Here is a 21,567-nt window from a genome sequence, read left to right as displayed (position 1 = left end):
CTGAGCCAACTTCAGCCCACACATTTTGTTTTTATCATTATTTATCAGGTTATCAGTTGCTAAATCAGTCTCTAATAGCCACAGTGATTTTCAGATACCTTAGAAAGCATCTCAGTCTAGGTACTAAGTGTGCTTAGACACTTTTCTAAGTATTGAGAATATTGCTTTGAATAAAATATAATTATACATTGAATTCCAGTTAGCAGAATAATTTCATTCAGCTGTTAATTTTGACTTCAGCGGTTATCTATCTTTATAGTATCTTTTACTTTTCATATCTTTTTGTATATAATTTATAAGTATAACTTGAATCTTTGAAAATCCTTATGTATGTTAATTTTTCCCTAGTACTTTTACAAGTTATATACCTAAGCAAAGTTTTTATTCTTGATTTTTGCTGTTACATTGTAGATGGACATGGATCTGTCAGATTTATTTTTCCTTTAGCATTCTGAGGGTGGAACTTAAGGCCTTGAATATACTAGGCACAGAGACATGCATCTCCATCCCAGGGACCTGTGAGATTTAAAGTGGTTACGATGGTTACTGAATTATATTTTTGATTCCTTGTAAATTACAGCTGTAGAAAACAGCTTATTAGAAATTAATAAATGGTTCAGTATTTGTAACTTTGTGGTATACAATCTAAGAATTTTGAAAATAATAAACACAATAATGAAATATTCAGTATATTTGTGATTGGTATTATGTGCTCTATTTTAGGTATCTTTTTAATGATGCTGAGGTAAAACCTTTTGATTCTGCACAACTTGCTTCTGAATGTTTTGGTGGTGAGATGACAGTAAGTATCATTATTTCTGGATATCATAAAATCTAACAATAGAGTAATATTCTTAGAATCACTATTATTAAATTTAAAATTTAGTTGTAAAGTTTTGAAAGTTTAGTGTGTAATGGTTAGCACTCTGGACTCTGAAAGTTTAGTGTGTTCACAGTATACGCTAGACACTAAGAAATATTTTATTCCTTTAGTGCCTTTTGTAAAGTAGCAACAACCTGATTATTATTTATTGGGTAGCAAAAGAACATCTGTGTTAGATAATTTGCAATAGGACATAGAAAAAGACATTTTCCTTTCATTTATCCTGATACAGTATTTTTTTTTTAAAACTTTTTAAAAACAATTGGAATGAGGTACGCTTAATTACCAAACTGTACAGAGCCTTGGGATGAATTAACTTTAGCACTACAAATTAAAGAAAACACACATAAACTAGCATGAAATCCTGTTGGTTTTGATCAGTTAATAATCTCCATTTCTCAAAGAATCCTTGATAATAAAATTAAATTTGAGAACCATGCTTATTATTTTAAAATTTCTCTAGAATTAGTCTAGTTTTTTGTGTGTATGGTTTTTTTGTTTTTGTTTTTCTTTTTTTTGTTGTTGTGTTTTTGTTTTTTTGTCAGTTGTGGGACTTGAACTCTGGGCTTGGGCACTGTCCCTCAGCTCTTCAGCTCAAGGCTAGCACTCTACCACTTGAGCCACAGTGCCATTTTCAGTTTTCTAGTAGTTTATTGGAGATAAGAGTCTCACAGATTTTGCTGCCTGGGATGGCTTTGAACCGTGATCCTCAGATCTCAGCCTCCTGAACAGATAAGATTGCAGATGTGAGCCACCAGCAACCAGCTTCTAGATTTTATTGAAAGACGGTGTGGGTGTGTGGGTGTCTGTCGGTCGGTCGGTCGGTCGGTCGGTTGGTCGGTTGGTTGGTCAGTCAGTCGGTTGTGGGACTTGAACTCTGGGTCTGGGCACTGGTTCCTGAGTTTATCAACTCAAGGTGAGCGCTCTACCAGTGAGCCACAGCTCCACTCCCAGCTTTTTCTGAATAGTTTGAGATAAGAGTCTCACAGACTTTTCTGTCCAGGTTGGCTTTGAACCATGATCCTCAGATCTGAGCCTCCTGAGTAGCTAAGATTTAAGGCATGAGCCATTGGTGCCCAGCTAAGGCCTTTCTTTTGAAAGGCAGTTTTTCACATTGCAGGTCTTATCTTTTTACATGTTTTTGAGCCTTTGTTTTCAAAAAAAAACTTGTACTTCTCTTAATCATCATTAACTTTCAAATAATTCTTCCTGCATTTCTTTGTTTAATTTTACAAAACAGCTTTATTGGGATAGAATTCTCACTGATTTTTTTTTAATTGAAACTTAAGGCTTTGGCACTGTCCTTTGGCTTTTTTTTTTTTTTAATCAGAGCTAGCACTCTACTTGAGTCATAGTTCCACATCTGACTTCTTGTTTAATTGGAGATAAGTCTCACAGACATCCTGCCCAGGCGGGCTTTGAACATCAATCCTCAGACTCCCGAGTATCTAGGATTACAGGTGTGAGCCACAGGTACCCAGCAGTACATGGGATATATTTTTTTTTTTTTTGGTCTGGTCATGGGGCCTGAACTCTGGGCCTGGGTGCTGTCCCTCAGCTCTTCAGCTCAAGGCTAGAGCTCTACGGCTTGAGCCACAGCGCCACTTCCAGATTTTTTCTTTTTGCTTATGTGGTGCTGAGGAATCGAACCCAGGGCCTCAGGCATGCAAGGCAAGCACTCTACCACTGAACCACCTTCCCAGCCCAGTACATGGGATTTTTATGAGTACAATGTTATTTGGATTTTACAACATATCTTTGATTTTTTATTTTTATTTTATTTATTAATTTATTTTTTTAGTCAGTCGTGGGGCTTGGACTCTGGGCCTGAGTGCTATCCCTCAGCTCTTCAGCTCAAGGCTAGCACTCTACCACTTGAGCCACAGCGCTACTTCCAGCTTTTTCTGCTTATGTGGTGCTGAGGAATCGAACTCAGGGTCTCATGCATGTAAGGCAAGCACTCTTACCACTGAGCCACCTTCCCAGCCCACAACATTACTTTGAAATACTATTGATGAAATACAAATAATATTGATGAAGTAATTTTATGTATAAATACAGCTGAATAAATCCATTTCGTTAAAGAAGAAATTTTCTATATTTAAACAGACGAAGACTTACGATTCTGTCACAGATAAATTCATGGATTTCTCTTTTGAAAAGGTAATTGTTTAATTATGTAATTTATATTGTGTTCTTTCTTGTATGTGGTCTAATTTTAGAATATATTTTATCAAAATGAAAATAATACTTTTTTTTCTTGTCTTTAAAGACACATAGTGCATATATGCTGTTTTACAAACGCATGGAACCAGAAGAAGAAAATGGTAGAGAATATAAATTTGATGTTTCATCAGAGTTACTAGAGGTATATGTTAATTTGACTTTAGTAGCAGTTTAAAACACATTAAGTATTTATGTAAGGAATACTACAACATAAGAACTGGTTATCCAACATTAAGATTTATAGGCCCAGCTAAATCTAGAGAGTATTTACAATTCATAAATAACAACATAAGACATGTGAATGAGAAATGGATAGAGTAATGTATATGGAAAATAACAGTGAAAAAATTAAGGAAGCCGGATGGATTGATAAAATTAGATTAAATTCACAAGTAATTTTGTGTGCTTTGTAGTATTGTTTTTTGGATTGGATGATGGACTTACAATATTCTCTTTTTCTTCATTGTATAGAATTTGTAACTACATTTGAAATAAAGTTGCAATTTAAATCATTAAAAAAATAGATAGCTACCAAGTATTTAGGACATGTCGGCATAAAGATGAGGCTGAAAAGAGAATTGTAACTTGTTCAAGATTTGCTTGAGGTTGGGCTCTGGTGACTTGTAATCCTAGCTATTCAGGAGGCTGAGATCTGAGGATCTCTGTTCAGGGCAGTCTGAGCAAGGAGTCCATGAGACTCTGATCTTGGAATAACCACCCTAAAACTGGAAGTGGAATTCAGAATAAAACTGGTAGAGCAGAAAACATCTCCAAGAACAGTGCCCATGAGCTCTGAGTTTAAGTCCCACATCTGACCAAAAAAAATTTTTTTCTCAAGTTCCAGAGTATAAGGCAGTCAGGGCAAGCTAGCAGTTTTCTAAAAAGAATTTTTTTTAATTTCTCCTGTCCTAAGAAGGATAGGATTGGGGCTGGGAAGGTGGCTCAGTGGTAGAGCGCTTGCCTTGCATGCTCAAGGCCCTGGGTTCGATTCCTCAGCACCACATAAGCAAAAAGAAAAAAGCCAGAAGTGGTGCTGTGGCTCAAGTGGTAGAGCACTAGCCTTGAGCTGAAGAGCTGAGGGACAGCGCGCAGGCCCAGAGTTCAGGCCCCACGACAAAGCTAGCCAGGGCAGGAAAGTCTGTGAGATTCTTATCTCCCAATTAACCACCAGAAAACTAGCAGTAGCCCTGTGGCTCAAAGTGGGAGAGTGTTTTCATTCAGCTGAAGAGCTCAGGGACAGCAAAGCAACTAGGCCAAGAATTCAGGCCCCACAACTGACCCCCCCCCCAAAAAAAAAAGAAGGATAGGATGTTTTAGTGTCTGGCAGTGATACTTAGCAAGTTGAAGGAAAAGTGACCCAAGTTAAACAGTTATAGAAAATATAGCTAAGAGAGTTGAGGATTTAACTTAGTGGAAGAGTTATTGTCTAGCAAGTTTAAGGCCCCGATTTGGTCCTCACCACTGCAAATAAATAAATAAACGCAGCTAGAGAAGATGTCAAAATACATTGTGTTAGTGGCCCTGTGGTAAAGTGGTAACCTTGAGCAAAAAAAACTCAGATAGTGCCCAGGTGCTTTCGAGCCCCACAACTGACAAAAATATAATTGTGCTCTTTAAATGTAATAAGGACCATACTTAAAAAATGTTTCTATGGTAGAACTAAAAGCACTGACTATGGTAAAGACCAAGAGACTTACCAGTCTTTAGGTGCTGGAACAGATAATAGTAGTCAAGAGGGAGACTTTCATGGAGTAAAGGAAATAAAAATTTGGATACCAAATCCAGAACTCAGCTTATAACTGGCAGGAAGAAATTTATACTAGGGCTCCTTTGATATGGAATGAAATGGGCAGAATGCTATCAGTCTGGAAGCTAGATTTTTTTTTTTTTTTTTTTTTGTCGGTCGTGGGGCTTGAACTCGGCTTGGGCGCTGTCCCTCAGCTCTTCAGCTCAAGGCCAGCGCTCTACCACTTGAGCTACAGCGCCACGTCCGGTTTTCTGGTGGTTTATTGGAGATAGGAGTCTCACGATCTCTCCTGCCCGGGCTGGCTTTGAACCGCGATCCTCAGATCTCAGCCTCCTGAGTAGCTAGGATTACAGGCGTGAGCCACCAGCGCCCGGCTGATTTTTTTTTTTTTTTTAAATCAGTCGTGGGGCTTGAACTCCAGACCTGGGCACTGTCCCTCCATTCAAGGCTAATGTATCGCTTGAGCCATAGTGCCACTTCTGATTTTCTGGTGGTTTATTGGAGATGAATCTCATGGACTTCTCTGCCTGGTCTGGCTTTGAACCATGATCCTCAGATCTCAGCCTCCTGAGTATCTAGGAAAACAGGCATGAGCCACCCGCACCTGGCATGGAAGCCAGAATTTTTAAATACTCAAGAATTCTGAAATAGACCAATCTGTGACTAAGCTTGTAATCTCCCAAATATTACCCTACATACACAATTATAAAACTCAGTTCTACTCTAGTGCTCTGGGATAAGCAGGTAGAGGTAATTGAAAACTTTTACTGGAGAATTAATTGTAGTATTGGAAACATAAATTGAAGAAATGAATCCATTATCTCTAATTCCAAACATATACACTAAAGAGCAGTGCTGTGAAAAATAGTTATATTAGTAATCAGAACAAAACTTTGTTCTAGGGTAAAAGTAATTTCATGGGGATAGGGATTTAACTCATTTTTCGAGTGCATTTATTTGTTTGTTTGTTTATTTTGTTGATGATGGAACTTGAACTCTGGGCCTGAGTGCTCTCCCTCAGCTCTTCAGCTCAAGGTGGTGATCTACCATTTGAGCCACAGTGCCACTTCCAGTTTTCTGGTGGTTAATTGGAGATGAGAGTCTAGTGCACTTACCTTCCCTGGAATGGCTTTGAACCTCCATCTTCAGATCTCAGCCTCCTGAGTAGCTTGGATTACAGGCGTGAGCTACCGGCACTTAGCCAGTTAATTTTTTAAAAATACATTTTTGCCAAGGTTAATATAAATCTTTATCTTAGAACTTGTTATTAGCAAATCAAAATTTTTTTCTTTTTTTCTTTTTTAAGTTGGTTTTAGGACTTGAACTCAGGGCATGGGCACTAACTAACTCTGAGCTCTTTTTGCTCAAGTCTAGTGCTCTACCACTTTGAGTCACAGCACCACTTCCAGTTTTCTGGTTGTTAATTGACAATAAGAGTCTCATGGATTTCCATGTTCAAGATTTCTTTGAACAGCATTCATCAGATTTCAGCCTCCTGAGTAGCTAAGATTATAGGCATGAGCCACTAGTTTCGTGTGTGTGTGTGTGTGTGTGCGTGTGTGTGTGTGTGTGTGTGTGTGTGTACGTGTACATTTTTTTTTTTGCCAGACATGGGGCCTGAACTGGGCCTGGGTGCTGTCCCTCAGCTGTCCCTTCAGCTCAAGGCTTGCGCTCTACCAATTTGAGCCCAGTGCTATTTCCGGCTTTTTCTGCTTATGTGGTGCTGAGGAATCGAAACCAGGGCCTCATGCATGCAAGGCAAGCACTCTACCATTGAACCACCTTCCCATCTGCTTATATATTTGCTATATTTCTTCTTTTTAGAATCTTTACAAATACATTAAAAACTCGAAATCACTTGGAAGTTGCCAGATAATAGCAATATATGAAATAATAAAAAATGCAAAAGGTTTAGTAACTGCTTTTATATTCCTTATACTTGGACAGATAAGCATGAATTTTAAGTGAATATGTTTTTTGGTTGCTTCTTGTTCAGCTTTTTATAGTGTATCTCTTTATCCAATAAAAGTATTGGGAAAGCCAAGCACTGGTGGCACATACCTATAATCCTAGCTACTCAGGAGGCTGAGATCTGAGGATCATGGTTCAAAACCATCATGGTTCAAAACCAACCAGTGGGGGGAAAGTCTGTGAGATTCCTATGTCCAGTAAACTACCAGAAAACCAGAAGTAATGCTGTGGCTCAAAGCCTTGAGAGAAAAGCTCAGAGACAACACCTGGTTTCAAGCTCTGTGACCAACAAAAACAAAAATGAGGTAGTGGTAAAATACGAAATTGCTTTCTGATAGCTAATCTTAACATTTCTTTTCTTCAGTGGATTTGGCATGATAATATGCAGTTTCTTCAAGACAAAAACATTTTTGAACACACATATTTTGGGTAAGTTAGTTAAATTTAGTATATTTTACTAATATTTTAAAATTCTTTATGAATTTTAAGTTACTCTTTTTAAATTATAGGTTTATGTGGCAGTTGTGTAGTTGTATTCCAAGTACATTACCTGATCCTAAAGCTGTATCCCTAATGACAGCAAAGGTAATATATAAACTTACATAACTTTGTCAGATTTTTAACTTTAAAAAATTGAATCTTACTTACTTGTTGTATCTTTTCTTACAGTTAAGCACTTCCTTTGTCCTAGAGACATTTATTCATTCAAAAGAGAAGGTATGTGTTTTCTTCTGTGAGTTTTTGCGTTATGTATTATCTATGTTATTTCTTTTGGGTTTTATTATCATTGGCTCAAAAATCCCTGCATCTTGACTGACTGCTTTTCCTTTTTTAGCCTACAATGCTTCAGTGGATTGAATTATTGACCAAACAGTTTAATAATAGCCAAGCAGCTTGTGAGGTAAGGTAACTAATTCAAAAAAATGGTTTAATTGGACTGGGAAGGTGGCTCAGTGGTAGAGCACTTGCCTTGCATGCATGAGGCCCTGGGTTCTATCTCAGCACCACATAAACAGAAAAAGCCGGAAGTGGTGCTGTGACTCAAGTGGTAGAGTGCTAGATCTGAGCTGAGTTGCTGAGGGACAGCGTCCACCCCGAGTTCAAGCCCCACGACCAACCAAAGGGGAAAAAAATGGTTGATAGCTTGAGATTCTGTTTTATATTGTATTACTGTTTTTTCTTCATTAAGGTACTATAGCAATTATTGGGGCTGGGAAGATGGCTCAGTGGTAGAGCACTTGCCTCACATGCTTGAGGCCCTCAGCACCACATAAGCAGAAAAAAAAAAGCCAGAAGTGGAGCTATGGCTCAAGTGGTAGAGCGCTAGCCTTGAGCTGAAGAGCTGAGGGACAGTGCTCAAGCCCAGAGTTCAGGCCCCATGACCGGACCCAAAAACAAAACAAAAAAAAACAACCAAAAAAAGGTACTATAGCAATTTTTTAAGATAATTGTTTTTTGGTGCTGGTCCTGGGCCTTGAACTCAGGGCCAAAGTGCTGTCCCTGAGCTGGTTTTGCTCAAAGCAAAACCAGCTTGAGCCACAGTTAAATTTTCAGTTTTTCACTGTTAACTGAAGATAAAAGTCTCAAGGACTTATCTGTCTGGGCTAGCTTTGAACTACAGTTCGCAGATTTCAGTCTCCAGAATAGCTAGGATTATAGGCATCTGGCTCAAATTGTTTTTAGTTTTTTGGGTGTTTTTGTTTGTTTATTTTTATTGGTCAAGGGGCTTGACCTCAAGGCCTGGTCACTGTCTCTGAGTTCTTTTGCTCAAGGCTAGCATTCTACCACTTTGAGCCTCAGCACTACCAGTTTTCTGGTTGTTCATTGGAGGTAAGAGTCTCACAGTTGGAAGTGATGCTGTGGTTCAAGCAGTAGAGCGCTCGCTCACCTTTAGCTGAAGAGCGCCGGGACATCGCCGAAGTCCAGAGTTCAAGCCCCACGACCGACCTCCTCCCCCCCCCCAAAAAAAAAAAAGAGTCTCACAGGAACTTTCCTGCTTTGAACTGTGATCCTCAGATATCAGCCTCTTGAGTAACTAGGATTATAGGCGTGAGCCACCTATGTCTGTTGAAGAAGTTAATATTTATATATCAAACCTATTATACATATTAATTACTTTCAAATTCTGGAAGTTTCTCCCCTTCTCTTCTCCTACCTTCTCCCCATTTATTTTTGTCATGCTGAAGATTTTACTGAAGGGCTTACTTACACTTAACTAACTTTACTCAGAGGATTACAAATGCTTAACTCTACCAGTCCAAAATAATTCTTAACTACTTTTTAAATTTTGTTTTGATTTTTTTTCCCCCTCCAACCTTATTAAGGTATAGTTGATAGAAAATTATAATGCTTGGAATATGCTGAACTAATAGGGCATCTGCCTCATAAAGAGAAAGGTCTTCTTGCCCATGTAATTGTAACTCCTCTGTACAGTATTTTCACAATTAAAAAATAAATAAATAAAAATAAAGAGAAATGTCTTGAGTACAAAAGTCAATACTGATGGGCATAGTGACTTAGACTTGTAATTCTACACACAGCAGATTGAGGTTCTAGACTAGCCTGGGTAAGACCTCTATGCAACAACAACAACAAAATCTGGGCATCATGGCATACACCTATTTTCCCAACCATGTAGTAGGTGTACAGTAGGAGGATCACAGTCCAGGCTGGCCTAGACAGGAGAAGCCAAGGTCCTATCTGAAAAAATAAAGCAGAGACAGCTGAGCTGTGGCTTAAGCAGTAGAGCACCTACCTAGCAAGTATAAGACCCTGAACTCAACCTTCAGTATCACAAATAAAAAGGAAAATTGTATGTATTGAAGATGTACAATGCGAAACTTGTATGTATACATACATATTTTTGAAATATTTACCACAGTTAAATCTATTACCACTTCGATATTACTTGTGTTGTGTGTATATGTAAGTGAAGAGTGTTTTGTTTGTTGTTGTTTTTTGCCAGTCCTGCGGCTTGAACTCTGGGCCTGGACACTGTTCATGAGCTTCTTTTGGTCAAAGCTAACACTCTACCATGTGAGCCACAGCACCACTTCTGGCTTTTTCTGTTTATGTGGTACTGAGGAATTGAACCCAGGGCTTCATGCATGCGAGGCAAGCACTCTACAACTAAGCCACATTTCCAGCTCTAAGTGAAGAGATTTAAAGATCTCGTTTAATAACTGTACTTAAGAGTATTATATGTACCTGGATATTGATGGCCTACACTTGTAATCCTAGCTACTCAGTTCGTTGAGATGTGAGAATCACAGTTCAAAGCCATTCTAGGCAGGACAGTCTGTGTAGCTCTTATCTTCACTTAACAAGCAAAAAGCCAGAAGTGGAGCTGTGGCTCAGATGGTAGAGCAGTAGCTTTGAACAGAAAAGCTCAGAGACACCACCCAGGCCCCGAGTTCAAGCCCCCAGACTGGCACCAAAGCAAAAACAAAACCATTTTTTTAAATGCTATATATGAGATCTTCAAGATTGTATACATGTTACAACTGAAACTTTGTATACTTTTGCCAACAATTCCTCATCATCCCTAATTTCATGTTAATTTACTACATTTGAATGTTAGTAGAAAATACTATCCCTCTCCCACCATACAAACTCCATATATTCCAATATATCAATATATGTCAAATTTTATTTGTCATTTTAAGACATGTACTCCTAAAGATAATCCAGGTGGTGACAATTATAGTATTAATGTACTAATTTTAATAGTACTTTTAACAACTGGAGAGGTCCTGAGCTTGGAAGTCTTAGGATTTTCCAAATGTGAGAGGTGGTAGTAGCACAGTGTGCAAATTAGTTGATGTCTTATTTAGAAGGTAGTTTTATTTTACCTTATGACAGTGGAATAAAAGAAAATAATCCTTAGACATTTCATACATAAAGGTATAATATCTAAAGCCAGTATTTTTTCATTCTTGTTTTGTCTATTTCTTTCTGCCTTTTGTTTTAAAGCAAACCCAGAAGTCATGTTTTATATCCATAACATAAATATATATGCTTTTAGCCAATGAGAACTTCAGAAAAATATCTAACCATAATTTCATTTACTTCTAGTAAAACTAGAAATGAATTGTGTTCAGAAATGATACACAGTTTGTATTTGTTTCTTAAATCTTTCATGTCTGCCTTTTTTTTTCTTCCATGCTTTTTTGTCATTTATTTTTCAAGAAATTGCCACGACTGGCTTTGTCTGATAATATCTTCAACTTGTTATTTAACCTATACTGCTAGGTCTCTCAATTCACCCTTGGCTATATGAAAGATTCAGAGCCATAATTAGGTTATAATTTTTAAAGTTTATTTATTGCTATTATAAAGGTGATGTACAGAGGCGTTTCAGTTACATGTTAGGTAAAGGGAATATTTCTTTTTGGACAGTGTCACCTTTTCTCTCACTCTCCCAGAGTTACAATTTTTTTATTTTTAAGCAGAAGGAAGTGGAGTCATACTCATCATATAACTCACAGGAATAAAAGATTTCTCAGTGTGACAAAGTAAAAAGTGATTCTTCATTTTCCTCAGGTTGTCGTTCTGTAGGTTTTGTCTTATAACATAAATGTCAACTGGGAAGTTGTATAATGAGGCAATGCCTACTTAGATTTTAGATTCTGTAAAAATTAGAGAAGCAGTTTAATAAAAACTAGTTGAAACATCAAATAGAAATACAAGCCTATGTAATTGTTATCTCATTTTAACAAATTTTGGTTAAATATTAAAATCAATGCTCTTTCTTACAGTGGTTTTTAGATCGCATGGCTGATGATGACTGGTGGCCAATGCAAATCCTAATTAAGTGTCCTAATCAAATTGTGAGACAGGTAAGAAAAACATGTAATTGAAAAACCTTAGAAAAATAAGCAGTTTTGGGGGGCTGGGAAGGTGGCTCAGTGGTAGAGTGCTTGCCTTGCATGCATGAGGCCCTGGGTTTGATTCCTCAGCACCAAATAAGCAAAAAAAGCTGGAAGTGGCGCTGTGGCTCAAGTGGTAGAGCACTAGCCTTGAGCTGAAGAGCTGAGGGACAGCGCCCAGGCCCAGAGTTCAGGCCCACGACCGGACCCTCCCCCAAAAAAGAAAAATAAGCAGTTTTTAATTTAAGTAAATAATTTGAAAAGATCTGCTTCCTACCTTAAAAGTCATTTTGCTGTTATTTTTTCTCAGCCACTTTTAACATCAGCTGTCACTGTTAAACAAGCAATTAAAATTATGGACGTTTTGTGCTATAACAAGATAACCTATAAATCCCAATTTTTTTTTCATGTCCTAGCTATTTTGACTAGTAGAGTACTGTTAAGTGGCCTAGAAAGTTAAATGAGGAGGGTGTAATTTATTTCTTTGATAACATCTATCACATGGATCAGTTTGCTTTCCTTTAATTACGAAAAAAATTTACACAAAGCAATTTTAAGCATGCCTTTATAGTCATTTAATGGCAAAATCAAAAACTTAATCTGACTTATGTTATATTTTAGTTACTGAAATAGAACGCATACATGGGTCTCTATGTGGGCAAGGGTGTGTGCTCATCTGTCCCAAGGCTTGAACTCAAGGCCTGGGCCTTGTCTCTGAGCTTTTTTGCTTAAGGCTAATGCTTTACCACTTTAGCTACTTTCAGCGTTTTGGTGGTTAATTATAAGAGTCTCACAGACTTTAGAACCATAAAAACCACTGTAAGAAAACCAGAACTGATACTGACTGCTGGATATCCAGCACAAGCTTTAGGATACGGTCATAAGAATTTCTACATTCAGTCTAGTGGCTCACACCTGTAATCCTAGTTACTCAGGAGGCTGAGATCTGAGGATCACAGTTCAAAGCCAGCCCAGGCAGGAAAGTCTGTGAGACTTTTATCTCCAAGAAACCACTAGAAAACCCGGAAGTGGCGCTGTGGCTCAAGTTGTAGAGTGCTCCCCTTGAGCTGAAGAGCAGAGGGACAGCGCCCAGGCCCAGAGTTCAAGCCTCCAACCGACCCAAAAAAAAAAAAGAAAAAATAGAAAACAAGAGCATCAATTTTAATATTTAACCAACATTTGTAAAAATGAGATAACAATTACATAGGCTTGTATTTCTACTTGATGTTTCAACTAAGTTTTTATCAAATTGTTTCTCTTAAGTTTTACAAAATCTAATATATATTCTAATATATTCTTACTCAATAAAATTCACCCAAATCTTTCAAAGTATAGAATTCAGAGGTTTAAAACATGCATTCCCAAAATGACTCACATTTGCATTATTTTATCTTCTTCTCAACACTTCACAACTACAAATCTACTTTGTATCTTTCTCCAAAAATGTTGTGGTGGTGTTGTTTCAGACAGGATCTTACTATGTATGATACCCAGCTAAGCTAAAAAACTTGTGATCCTCCTGACTCTGCCACTTGCTTGCTTGAATTACAGAATGTACCATTATATCCACCAAATACGTTAATTTTTTTAGTCATGTGATGTTTTTTAATTATTACACCTTTTCCTTTATAGATGTTTCAACGCTTATGTATACATGTGATTCAAAGGTTGAGACCTGTGCACGCTCATTTCTATCTGCAGCCAGGGATGGAAGATGGGTAAGAAGTTCCTTTTTTAACTTCTCTGACGGTATGCTTTTTTTTGGTCATTCGTGGGCCTGAACCTCTGGGCCTTAGTGTTGTCCCTGAGCTCTTCAAGGCTAGCACTCTACCACTTAAGCCACAGCGCCACTTCCAGCTTTTTCTGCTTATGTGGTGCTGAGGAATCGAACCCAGGGCTTCATGCATGCAAGGCAGGCACTCTTACCATTGAGCCACCTTCCCAGCCCCTGAGACAAAATATTTTTAAATACTGTTAATATTCATGTTGTTAGGTTTAAAAATGATTTGAAGTTACATATATCAAGAAGAGATAGCTATTTTTGTTTTATATTTTAATTAACTACATCCATAAAATCATCTACAAATAACTTTAAGGGTAGTCTTTTATTTGGATTGATTTAGTCACAATAATTAGAGTATTACTATTCATTTCAGCTACTATAAATTATCACCAAAATATGGGAAAAATAGCCGTGCACTGGTGACTCCTACCTATACTCCTAGCTACTCAGGAGGCTGAGATCTAAGGATTGCACTTCAAAGCCAGCTGGGACTGTAGTGCAAGTTGTAGATTAGTAGCCTTAAACAATAAAGCTCAGGGACAGTACCCAGATCTGGAGTTCAAGCCCCAGGACTGGCACATACATAAAAATATATACCTGTAGATATAATCTATACATACGATTATAGGTTTAAATGAAAAATAAATTTTAGGGGTTTAAAAATGTTTTTCAGGCAATATTTGCTCTCAAATCTAGTACATTCTCTAAGATGTATTTTTCTTTTCAGGTCTGATGATATGGATGCCTCAGTAGAAGATATTGGTGGTCGTTCCTGTGTCACTCGATTTGTGAGAACTCTGTTATTAATTATGGAACATGGTGTAAAACCTCATAGTAAACATCTTACAGAGTATTTTGCCTTCCTTTACGAATTTGCCAAAATGGGTGAAGAAGAGGTGAGGATTACTTTTTTTATTTCTTGGATTGTGTACTTTTTTTGTATTTGATATCATTTTAAATTTTAAATTAATGTTTTTTAGAGCCAGTTTTTGCTTTCCTTGCAAGCCATATCTACAATGGTACATTTTTATATGGGAACCAAAGGACCTGAAAATGTAAGTACATTTCTGTATCAGATATAGAGGGAAATCATATTCCCAATAGTTTGCATTATGCAAAGTCATAAGATAATAAAAACCCGTAAAGTCCCTTGTATCCTTTTTATTAGATTATGGTAAGGTTCTCTGATTGGCAGATGATGTTAATGTTATTTTAATGGATGCAGTAAGCTAATTAACAATTTGAGTATTACTTTTCACTGGGAAAGTACTGTGCCAAAGCAAATAAACTTAATGGAAGTAGCCACCACCAACTTTGCAGTCTAATAAGTAATTTTGCAAATTTTTGGTGCTTATATTTTTTCAAGCTCTTTATTACTAAGTTTGTCAGAGTCTTCCAAAAATCTTAAATTGCTGATTAAAGTATGATATAACTTTTGTATTGTTTGTAACAACTACATTGGATTTCAACATCTATTTATACTTTTTTTTTTTCCCCTGCCAGTCATGGGGCTTGAACTCTGGGCCTGGATGCTGTCCCTGAGCTCTTCACTTGAGCCACAGCACCACTTCCAGTTTTCTGGTGGTTAATTGGAGATAAGTGTCTCTTGGACTTGTCTCTCTGGGCTGGCTTTGAATCATAATCCTCAGATCTCAGCCTCCTGAGTAGCTAGGATTATAGGCATGAGCCATTGGTGCCCAGCATACTTAATTGTTTTCTTAATCCTAAGAGATAAGTGTATTCTACAGATAAGTACTTAGAGAAGTTGACTTGTTTTAGACAGCACATAGTTATGTGGGGTTTAATCTGTGATAATTGACCTAATATTCTCTTAACTATTATTCTGGCATGCTTCTTAAAATATATGGACTAATATATTCCAGTGTATATGGCTATCCATTTTACTTTTTTTCTTTTTCTCTTGGCCTCAGTTTTTTTGGGAGTGGGGAGCAATATTAGTATTAGAACTAAGGGCTTAAAGATTGCTAACCAGGTGCTCTACTGCTTGAGCCTTGCCTCTGGCTCTTTTGCTTTAGTCTCACTTTTTACTCATGATAGCCCGAACCTCTAACTTCCTGTTACCCATTTTTCCATAGCTATGATAACAGGCATATGCTACCAAATTAAGCTGTTGGTTTAGAACTTTTATACAAGGCTGTTGTAAGAGAACCTCCAGTTATTCACATCCTGAATAGCTAGTAGTATAAGCAAGAGACACCATTGTTTTCTATATTTTGTCTTTAAGATCTCTCTGTCTATCCTGGCCTCAAAGCCAAATTTTCTTGTTTCAGCCTCCCAAATGCTATGATAATTGTCATGTGCCACTATGCCTAGGTCTCTTCCTTTTCTAGATGATAAAATCTTATCAGTATCTTAATATTTTAGAAGCCAACTGAGTTTGAAAAACCTACTGTTTACATTAGCTGGAAACTAGAAATAAGGATTTCTTCTCTGTGTAACTAGCATTTTTATTAAATAAGAAATGTCGTTATATCATACTTAAACTTTGGGGTTTTTTTGGTACTATGGCTTGAACTCATGCTTGAACACTTTACTCAGCTTTTTCAACTCATGGCCAGTGTTCTACCATTTGAGCCAATCTCTAATTCTGTTTTTTTGTTGGCTATTGGTATGATAAGTGATTTGTCTGCCTGGACTGAATTTGAACTTCCAATTCTCAGACCTCAGCCTCCTGACTAGGTAGGATTATAACCATGAGCCACTTATGCTCAGTGCATACTTTTATTATTTATCTTGTTTATTGATCTCAGGGTCTTGCTAAGATGTAAACAAAAATTATTTAAGTATTTAGTAAGGTAAATAATGTTAAGAATCACCTTTCTGTACACTTCTGCCAGCTTACTCTAAAATTGTCCTGAATATTGTTTGTTAGACCTTTGAATAGTGGTTTTTCATAATACATACTCTTGCCACCTCAACAAGTATACCAAAATGAGCCAGTTGTTCCACAATTTATTTAAAAGTAATAGCACATTAAAATTAAATTTGTTTCACTTAGCCTCAAGTTGAAGTACTGTCAGAAGAAGAAGGAGAAGAAGAAGAAGAAGAAGAAGATATCCTCTCTCTGGCAGAAGAAAAATACAGACCAGCTGCCCTTGAAAAGATGATAGCTTTAGTTGCTCTTTTGGTTGAACAGTCTCGCTCAGAAAGGTGAAATGTTTCAACATTCAAAATGCTTAAAGTGTGTTTGGTTTTACTCTTTTTACATAATTGTTTTATTATACATGAGTTTTTGTTACAAATTTTTTCAAATAATAATATCTTATTCATCAATTCTTGTGGCTCAAGAATTTCAGTACTTTCCACTAAACTCTTATTTCTTAGTCATGTTAGAAATCGTCATTGATAAAAATTACAGTAAAATGTCTAGCAAAATTACATGTACATTGTACATTCATTCTTTAACCTAACAGCTATACTTCTAGACATCTGCAACAAAGTGCAGAAAGATAGATAGATAGTTATTTATTGAAATATTATTTCAAGTAGCAACAGCCAAATGTGCATCAAAGGGGGATCAACATTGAAAAATCAAGGTATCCACTCGAGTACTCTGTAGCTTAAAAAAATGAACAAAATGTGGAATTTATATGTACTACCACAGAAAAGTCTTTATAATACACATGTGTCCTCCCATCCCCCTTTTCATTAAAAAATCAGGTGGAGAAGAATATTTGTAGCATGGTAGTTTGTTAGAGAAGGAAGTCTAAGGCTTGGTGTCAATGACTCATGGCTGTGATATTAACAAAGGAGGCTGAGATCTGGAGCATTGAGGTTTGAAGCCAGCCTGGGTAAAACATCCACTAGACTCCCAAAATAATGCACAAAAATAGTGCTGGAGGTATGGCTCAAGTGGTAGTGCATCAGCTGAGCAAGCAAGCAATCACAGGTCCTGACTTCAAATTCCGATACCACTGCAAAAGAATAAAAAGGATAAAAGGAAGGCTGAGAGAGAATGTGTACACAGCTTATCGCTATTCATACATTCCTATTTGAAAATTCACCTACTTACTAAAGTTTTTTTGTAATTGCAAAAATAGTATTTGTGGAGTTTTCAGAATTATTCTCAGATAATGTGCTTATGTAGATTGGTGAATTTAAGTTGCCTAATACATATTTCCCCAGCTAAAGTCCATCAAGGCAACAGTGTGCCATCTTGTTTCACATTTCATGTTGTAACCAATTGTATTTTCCATAATGTATGCCACATTTTTCAAATATTTATATTTTCTGTTGGTGATTTCACTGTTTAAAATAGCCCCCCCAAACAGTATTGAAGTGCTGTCTAGTATTTCTAAATTCAAGGAAGGCTGTGATGTGCGTTAGGGTGAAAATAAACATGTTAGATTCAGGTATGAGTTGTAATGCTGTTGGCCATAAGTTCAATGTTAATGCATAAAAAATATATATTAAATAAGGTGTCTTTAAACAGAAACACCTGTAAAGTGCGGTAATGTGTTTATTACTTGATGGAATTGTTGTGGATAAAAGGCGCATAGGCACATAATTCTGTATTTCCCATAGGAGGAATATTTGCTTTCTTTTTTTTCTCTGTGTTTATAACACTTCACAGGATGTAACTACCAAAATTATCATGAATTAACTATAAATCAAAAATATCTTTTAAATAATGGTTTCCAATTGAAGTGGGAGGGAAAATGAGGTGAAATGGGACAAAAGTGAAAGTTTGACAAAATTACTTTGCTTTATAGTTTAACCTTGGAATCATGTAAATGTTCTGCATAATTATTAATAAATATATTTTTTAATTCCTAAAATTTATAAGTATAATGAAATAACTGAACCTTAATCTATATTAAGTAGGTGATACAGTACTGGAGAGGAATTAAAGTATTCTTAGAACACATTAACTGTGGATGTTTGGGAAAGACATAAATCGTCCTAAAATGTTTCAGCAATCATATTGTCACTAATAGAATTACTGTTCTGAAATTATTCTGTGCCCGGGTTTGGGGCAAGAAATGAATGAGAATCTGAATTTTTTTATTTTGGGAAGCACAAAGGCTATCTAAAACTATTTAGGTCATGTTAAAAGAACTCAACAGCTTACTTAAGGAGTTTCTGCTGGTCATAGATTGGACAACTTGCACACCACAAGTAAGAATAACTACAATGAAATGTGAAACACATCAAGATGATGAAATTAATAAGCTCTAAATGATAACTAAAAGAAAAATTGAAAAATACGTTGTCAACTTTTGGAGTACATTGGAAAATCGAATCTTTATTTTGAAAACTGATAAACGAAATGAGTGAAGGATTTATTTATTCTACCTGGAAGAACTTAAAGGTCATGGCAATCAAGTGATGGATGAAGGAAAGTTTGTCATCATAAAGATATTTGAGTTAATAAATGAGAAAGGATTGTTGGAATTAGACTGTAGGTATTCTGTGAGCTTGAATGATCATTGGTGGAAAAATGTTACAAAAAAACATTAATCCCTCATTGTGTACCTGCTGATGAAAATCCACACTTATCACCTACAAAATGTACTTTATTAAAAAGTCAAACTTAGCTGGGTACCAGTGACATACACCTGTTATCCTAGCTACTCACAAGGCTGAGATCTGAGGATCATGATTCGAAGCCAGCTGGGACAGGAAAGTCTGTGATATGTGAAACTCTTAGATCCAATTAACCATCAAAAAGCTGGAAGTGGAGCTGTGACTCAAGTGGTAGAGGGCTAGCCTCGAGCAGAAAAGCTCAGGGATAGCACCCAGGCCCTGAGTTCAAGCCCCAGTACTGGCACATAAAAACAAAGTCAAAGCTAGATGTGATGAGTTCTCTAGATCTACCTGGTAGTTTACAGGAAATACAGAACAGAGGAACATGTAAAAACAGCATAACCCGCATACAGTTAGCAATCTGGAAAACTACAGAACAAGCAACCTACTTTCTTCAGCAAATTTCAAGATAAATATGAGAAGGGAAACCAATAGATTAAAGTTAATAGACACTCAAACTAAAGACTATACACAGCAAAAGACTATTCAGGTCTGGTTTGAGGCAAATGATAGAATTTTTTAGAAACATGAAATGTGTACACTGGATTTTGTAAGATATTAAGAAATTGTTAATTTATTTTAGGCATGAATATGGCACTGTGGTTGTTTTTAAATCTTGCCGAAGATATGTAATAAGATCTATGGGTATATACTAAATTATCTGGATTATGCCTCAGCATAGTACATTCTGAGTGGCTGTGGTAAAAATGACCATCTTTGGTTTGGATACATTTACTCTATATCTGAATTTTTCTATAATAAGTTAAATAGATAATAACTTAAAACAGGGAGGTAAAACTAGTATTTCTTGAAAGCCCATTTGGTTTTAAATATTGACCTGTTTAAAAAATATATAACAGAAAAGCAACTTCCTAAGTAAAAGTAAACCCACCCTAGCATTTTGATTATACCAAAATTTTTTATTATACCAAAATTATTGATTAAATCAAATGGAAATAAAGTTGATTTGACAAGAATCTCGTAAAATTAAGAGATAGTTAGCAAACAAGTATAGGTACTAAGAGCTTTCCAAAAAAATTTTGTACAGTTATAGAATGGACAATTTTCATGCATGTCATGATGTAAATAGCTATAAAGTAGTGCACATGGAAAAGATTTATTTCCACTAATATTTTCTTTTAGGCATTTGACATTATCACAGACTGACATGGCATCATTAACAGGAGGAAAGGTAATACCTTCTCTGATATTAAACAATTTGATCATCATAATGACAATAATAATAGTTTTTAAATGAACTTCTTTTGTTTTTAACAGGGATTTCCCTTCTTATTTCAACATATTCGTGATGGCATCAATATAAGACAAACTTGTAATCTAATTTTCAGCCTGTGTCGATACAATAATCGACTTGCCGAACATGTAAGTGCTAAAAAATTTGGTAATTAAACTATTTCATTAATTTTTAAAGGGGTGGGAGCATGACTCCTGTGGTAGAAAGCCTACTTCAAAATTTAAAAAAAATCACATCGTCCTTTTTCTTTCTTAGATTGTATCTATGCTTTTCACATCAATAGCAAAGTTGACTCCTGAGGTATGTAAACATTTGTTAATTATGTTTTTCAAATGACTATCAGCACTGGCAGTGCTTTCATTTGAGCCCGTGTGATTCTTACAGGTTGTTCCCATCCCACTGTAATTTATCTATTTTAAGGAAATAATATGAGTAAGTTGCATTACCACTGGGGACTGCCAGCTGATGACTATACTTCTTGCTACTCAGGAGGCTGAGATCTGAGGTCATGGTTCAAAGCTAGCCCAGGCAGTAGAGTCCATGAGACTCTTAGATCTAGTAAACTACCCAGAAAATGCCACAATTGGCACTGTGGTCAAGTGGAAGAGCACTAGCCTAGCCTTGAACAAAAACAGGCTCAGGATAGTGCCCAGGTTCTGAATTCAAGCCCCAGGACTGGCAAAAAAGTAAAAAATGAGCTGCCTTAACTTTAAATGCTAATTAAAATGTAAATGTCTAATCAGTATATCAGAGTAACACCATTTTTTTTTTCATTTTTCGGTTGTGGGGCTTGAACTGTGGGCCTGGGCACTGTCCCTCAGCTCTCCAGCTCAAGTACTCTACCACTTGGGCCACAGCATGTCTTCCAGTTTTCTGGTGGTTAATTGGAGATGAGTCTCACAGACTTTCCTGCCCAGGCTGGCTTTGAACCATAATCCTCAGATCTCAGCCTCCTGAGTAGCTAGGATTACAGGCATGAGCCACCAGTGCCTGGCTCATAATTTTTGAAATTGTTTGGTTTCAAGCCTATATCCTAATTATGTACTAGGAAAAACAGAAGATAGATCTCTGTATATATGGAAAACACAATATAGTATCTACTGAGTGTTGGGCTGGGAAGATGGCTCAGTGGTAGAGCCCTTGCCTTGCATGCGTGAGGCCCTGGGTTCTATTCCTCAGCACCACATAAACAAAAAGAAAAAAGCCAGAAGTGGCGCTGTGGCTCAAGTGGTAGAGCGCTAGCCTTGAGCTGAAGAGCTGAGGGACAGCGCCCAGGCCCAGAGTTCA

The 21,567-nt window shown here is 36.7% G+C and overlaps 1 protein-coding gene across 1 annotated transcript in view; it reads left to right on the top strand.

The window, feature by feature from the left end:
* Window positions 1-21,567, top strand: part of Usp34 (ubiquitin specific peptidase 34) — a 190,561-nt gene that overhangs the window by 128,740 nt on the left and 40,254 nt on the right. The window contains exons 47-61 of the mRNA XM_013022457.1: window positions 724-802; window positions 2,993-3,046; window positions 3,156-3,251; window positions 7,192-7,256; window positions 7,337-7,412; window positions 7,497-7,544; window positions 7,663-7,728; window positions 11,585-11,665; window positions 13,328-13,413; window positions 14,206-14,374; window positions 14,459-14,533; window positions 16,498-16,649; window positions 20,169-20,217; window positions 20,304-20,408; window positions 20,536-20,580. Coding sequence (XP_012877911.1) covers window positions 724-802; window positions 2,993-3,046; window positions 3,156-3,251; window positions 7,192-7,256; window positions 7,337-7,412; window positions 7,497-7,544; window positions 7,663-7,728; window positions 11,585-11,665; window positions 13,328-13,413; window positions 14,206-14,374; window positions 14,459-14,533; window positions 16,498-16,649; window positions 20,169-20,217; window positions 20,304-20,408; window positions 20,536-20,580 — 1,246 coding nt within the window. The remainder of the gene's footprint in view (window positions 1-723; window positions 803-2,992; window positions 3,047-3,155; window positions 3,252-7,191; window positions 7,257-7,336; window positions 7,413-7,496; window positions 7,545-7,662; window positions 7,729-11,584; window positions 11,666-13,327; window positions 13,414-14,205; window positions 14,375-14,458; window positions 14,534-16,497; window positions 16,650-20,168; window positions 20,218-20,303; window positions 20,409-20,535; window positions 20,581-21,567) is intronic.

This window comes from Dipodomys ordii, unplaced genomic scaffold (genome assembly GCF_000151885.1).
Source record: "Dipodomys ordii isolate 6190 unplaced genomic scaffold, Dord_2.0 Scaffold63, whole genome shotgun sequence".
In the NCBI taxonomy this organism is placed as follows: domain Eukaryota; kingdom Metazoa; phylum Chordata; class Mammalia; order Rodentia; family Heteromyidae; genus Dipodomys; species Dipodomys ordii.
This window is presented reverse-complemented; position numbering and strand designations above follow the sequence as displayed.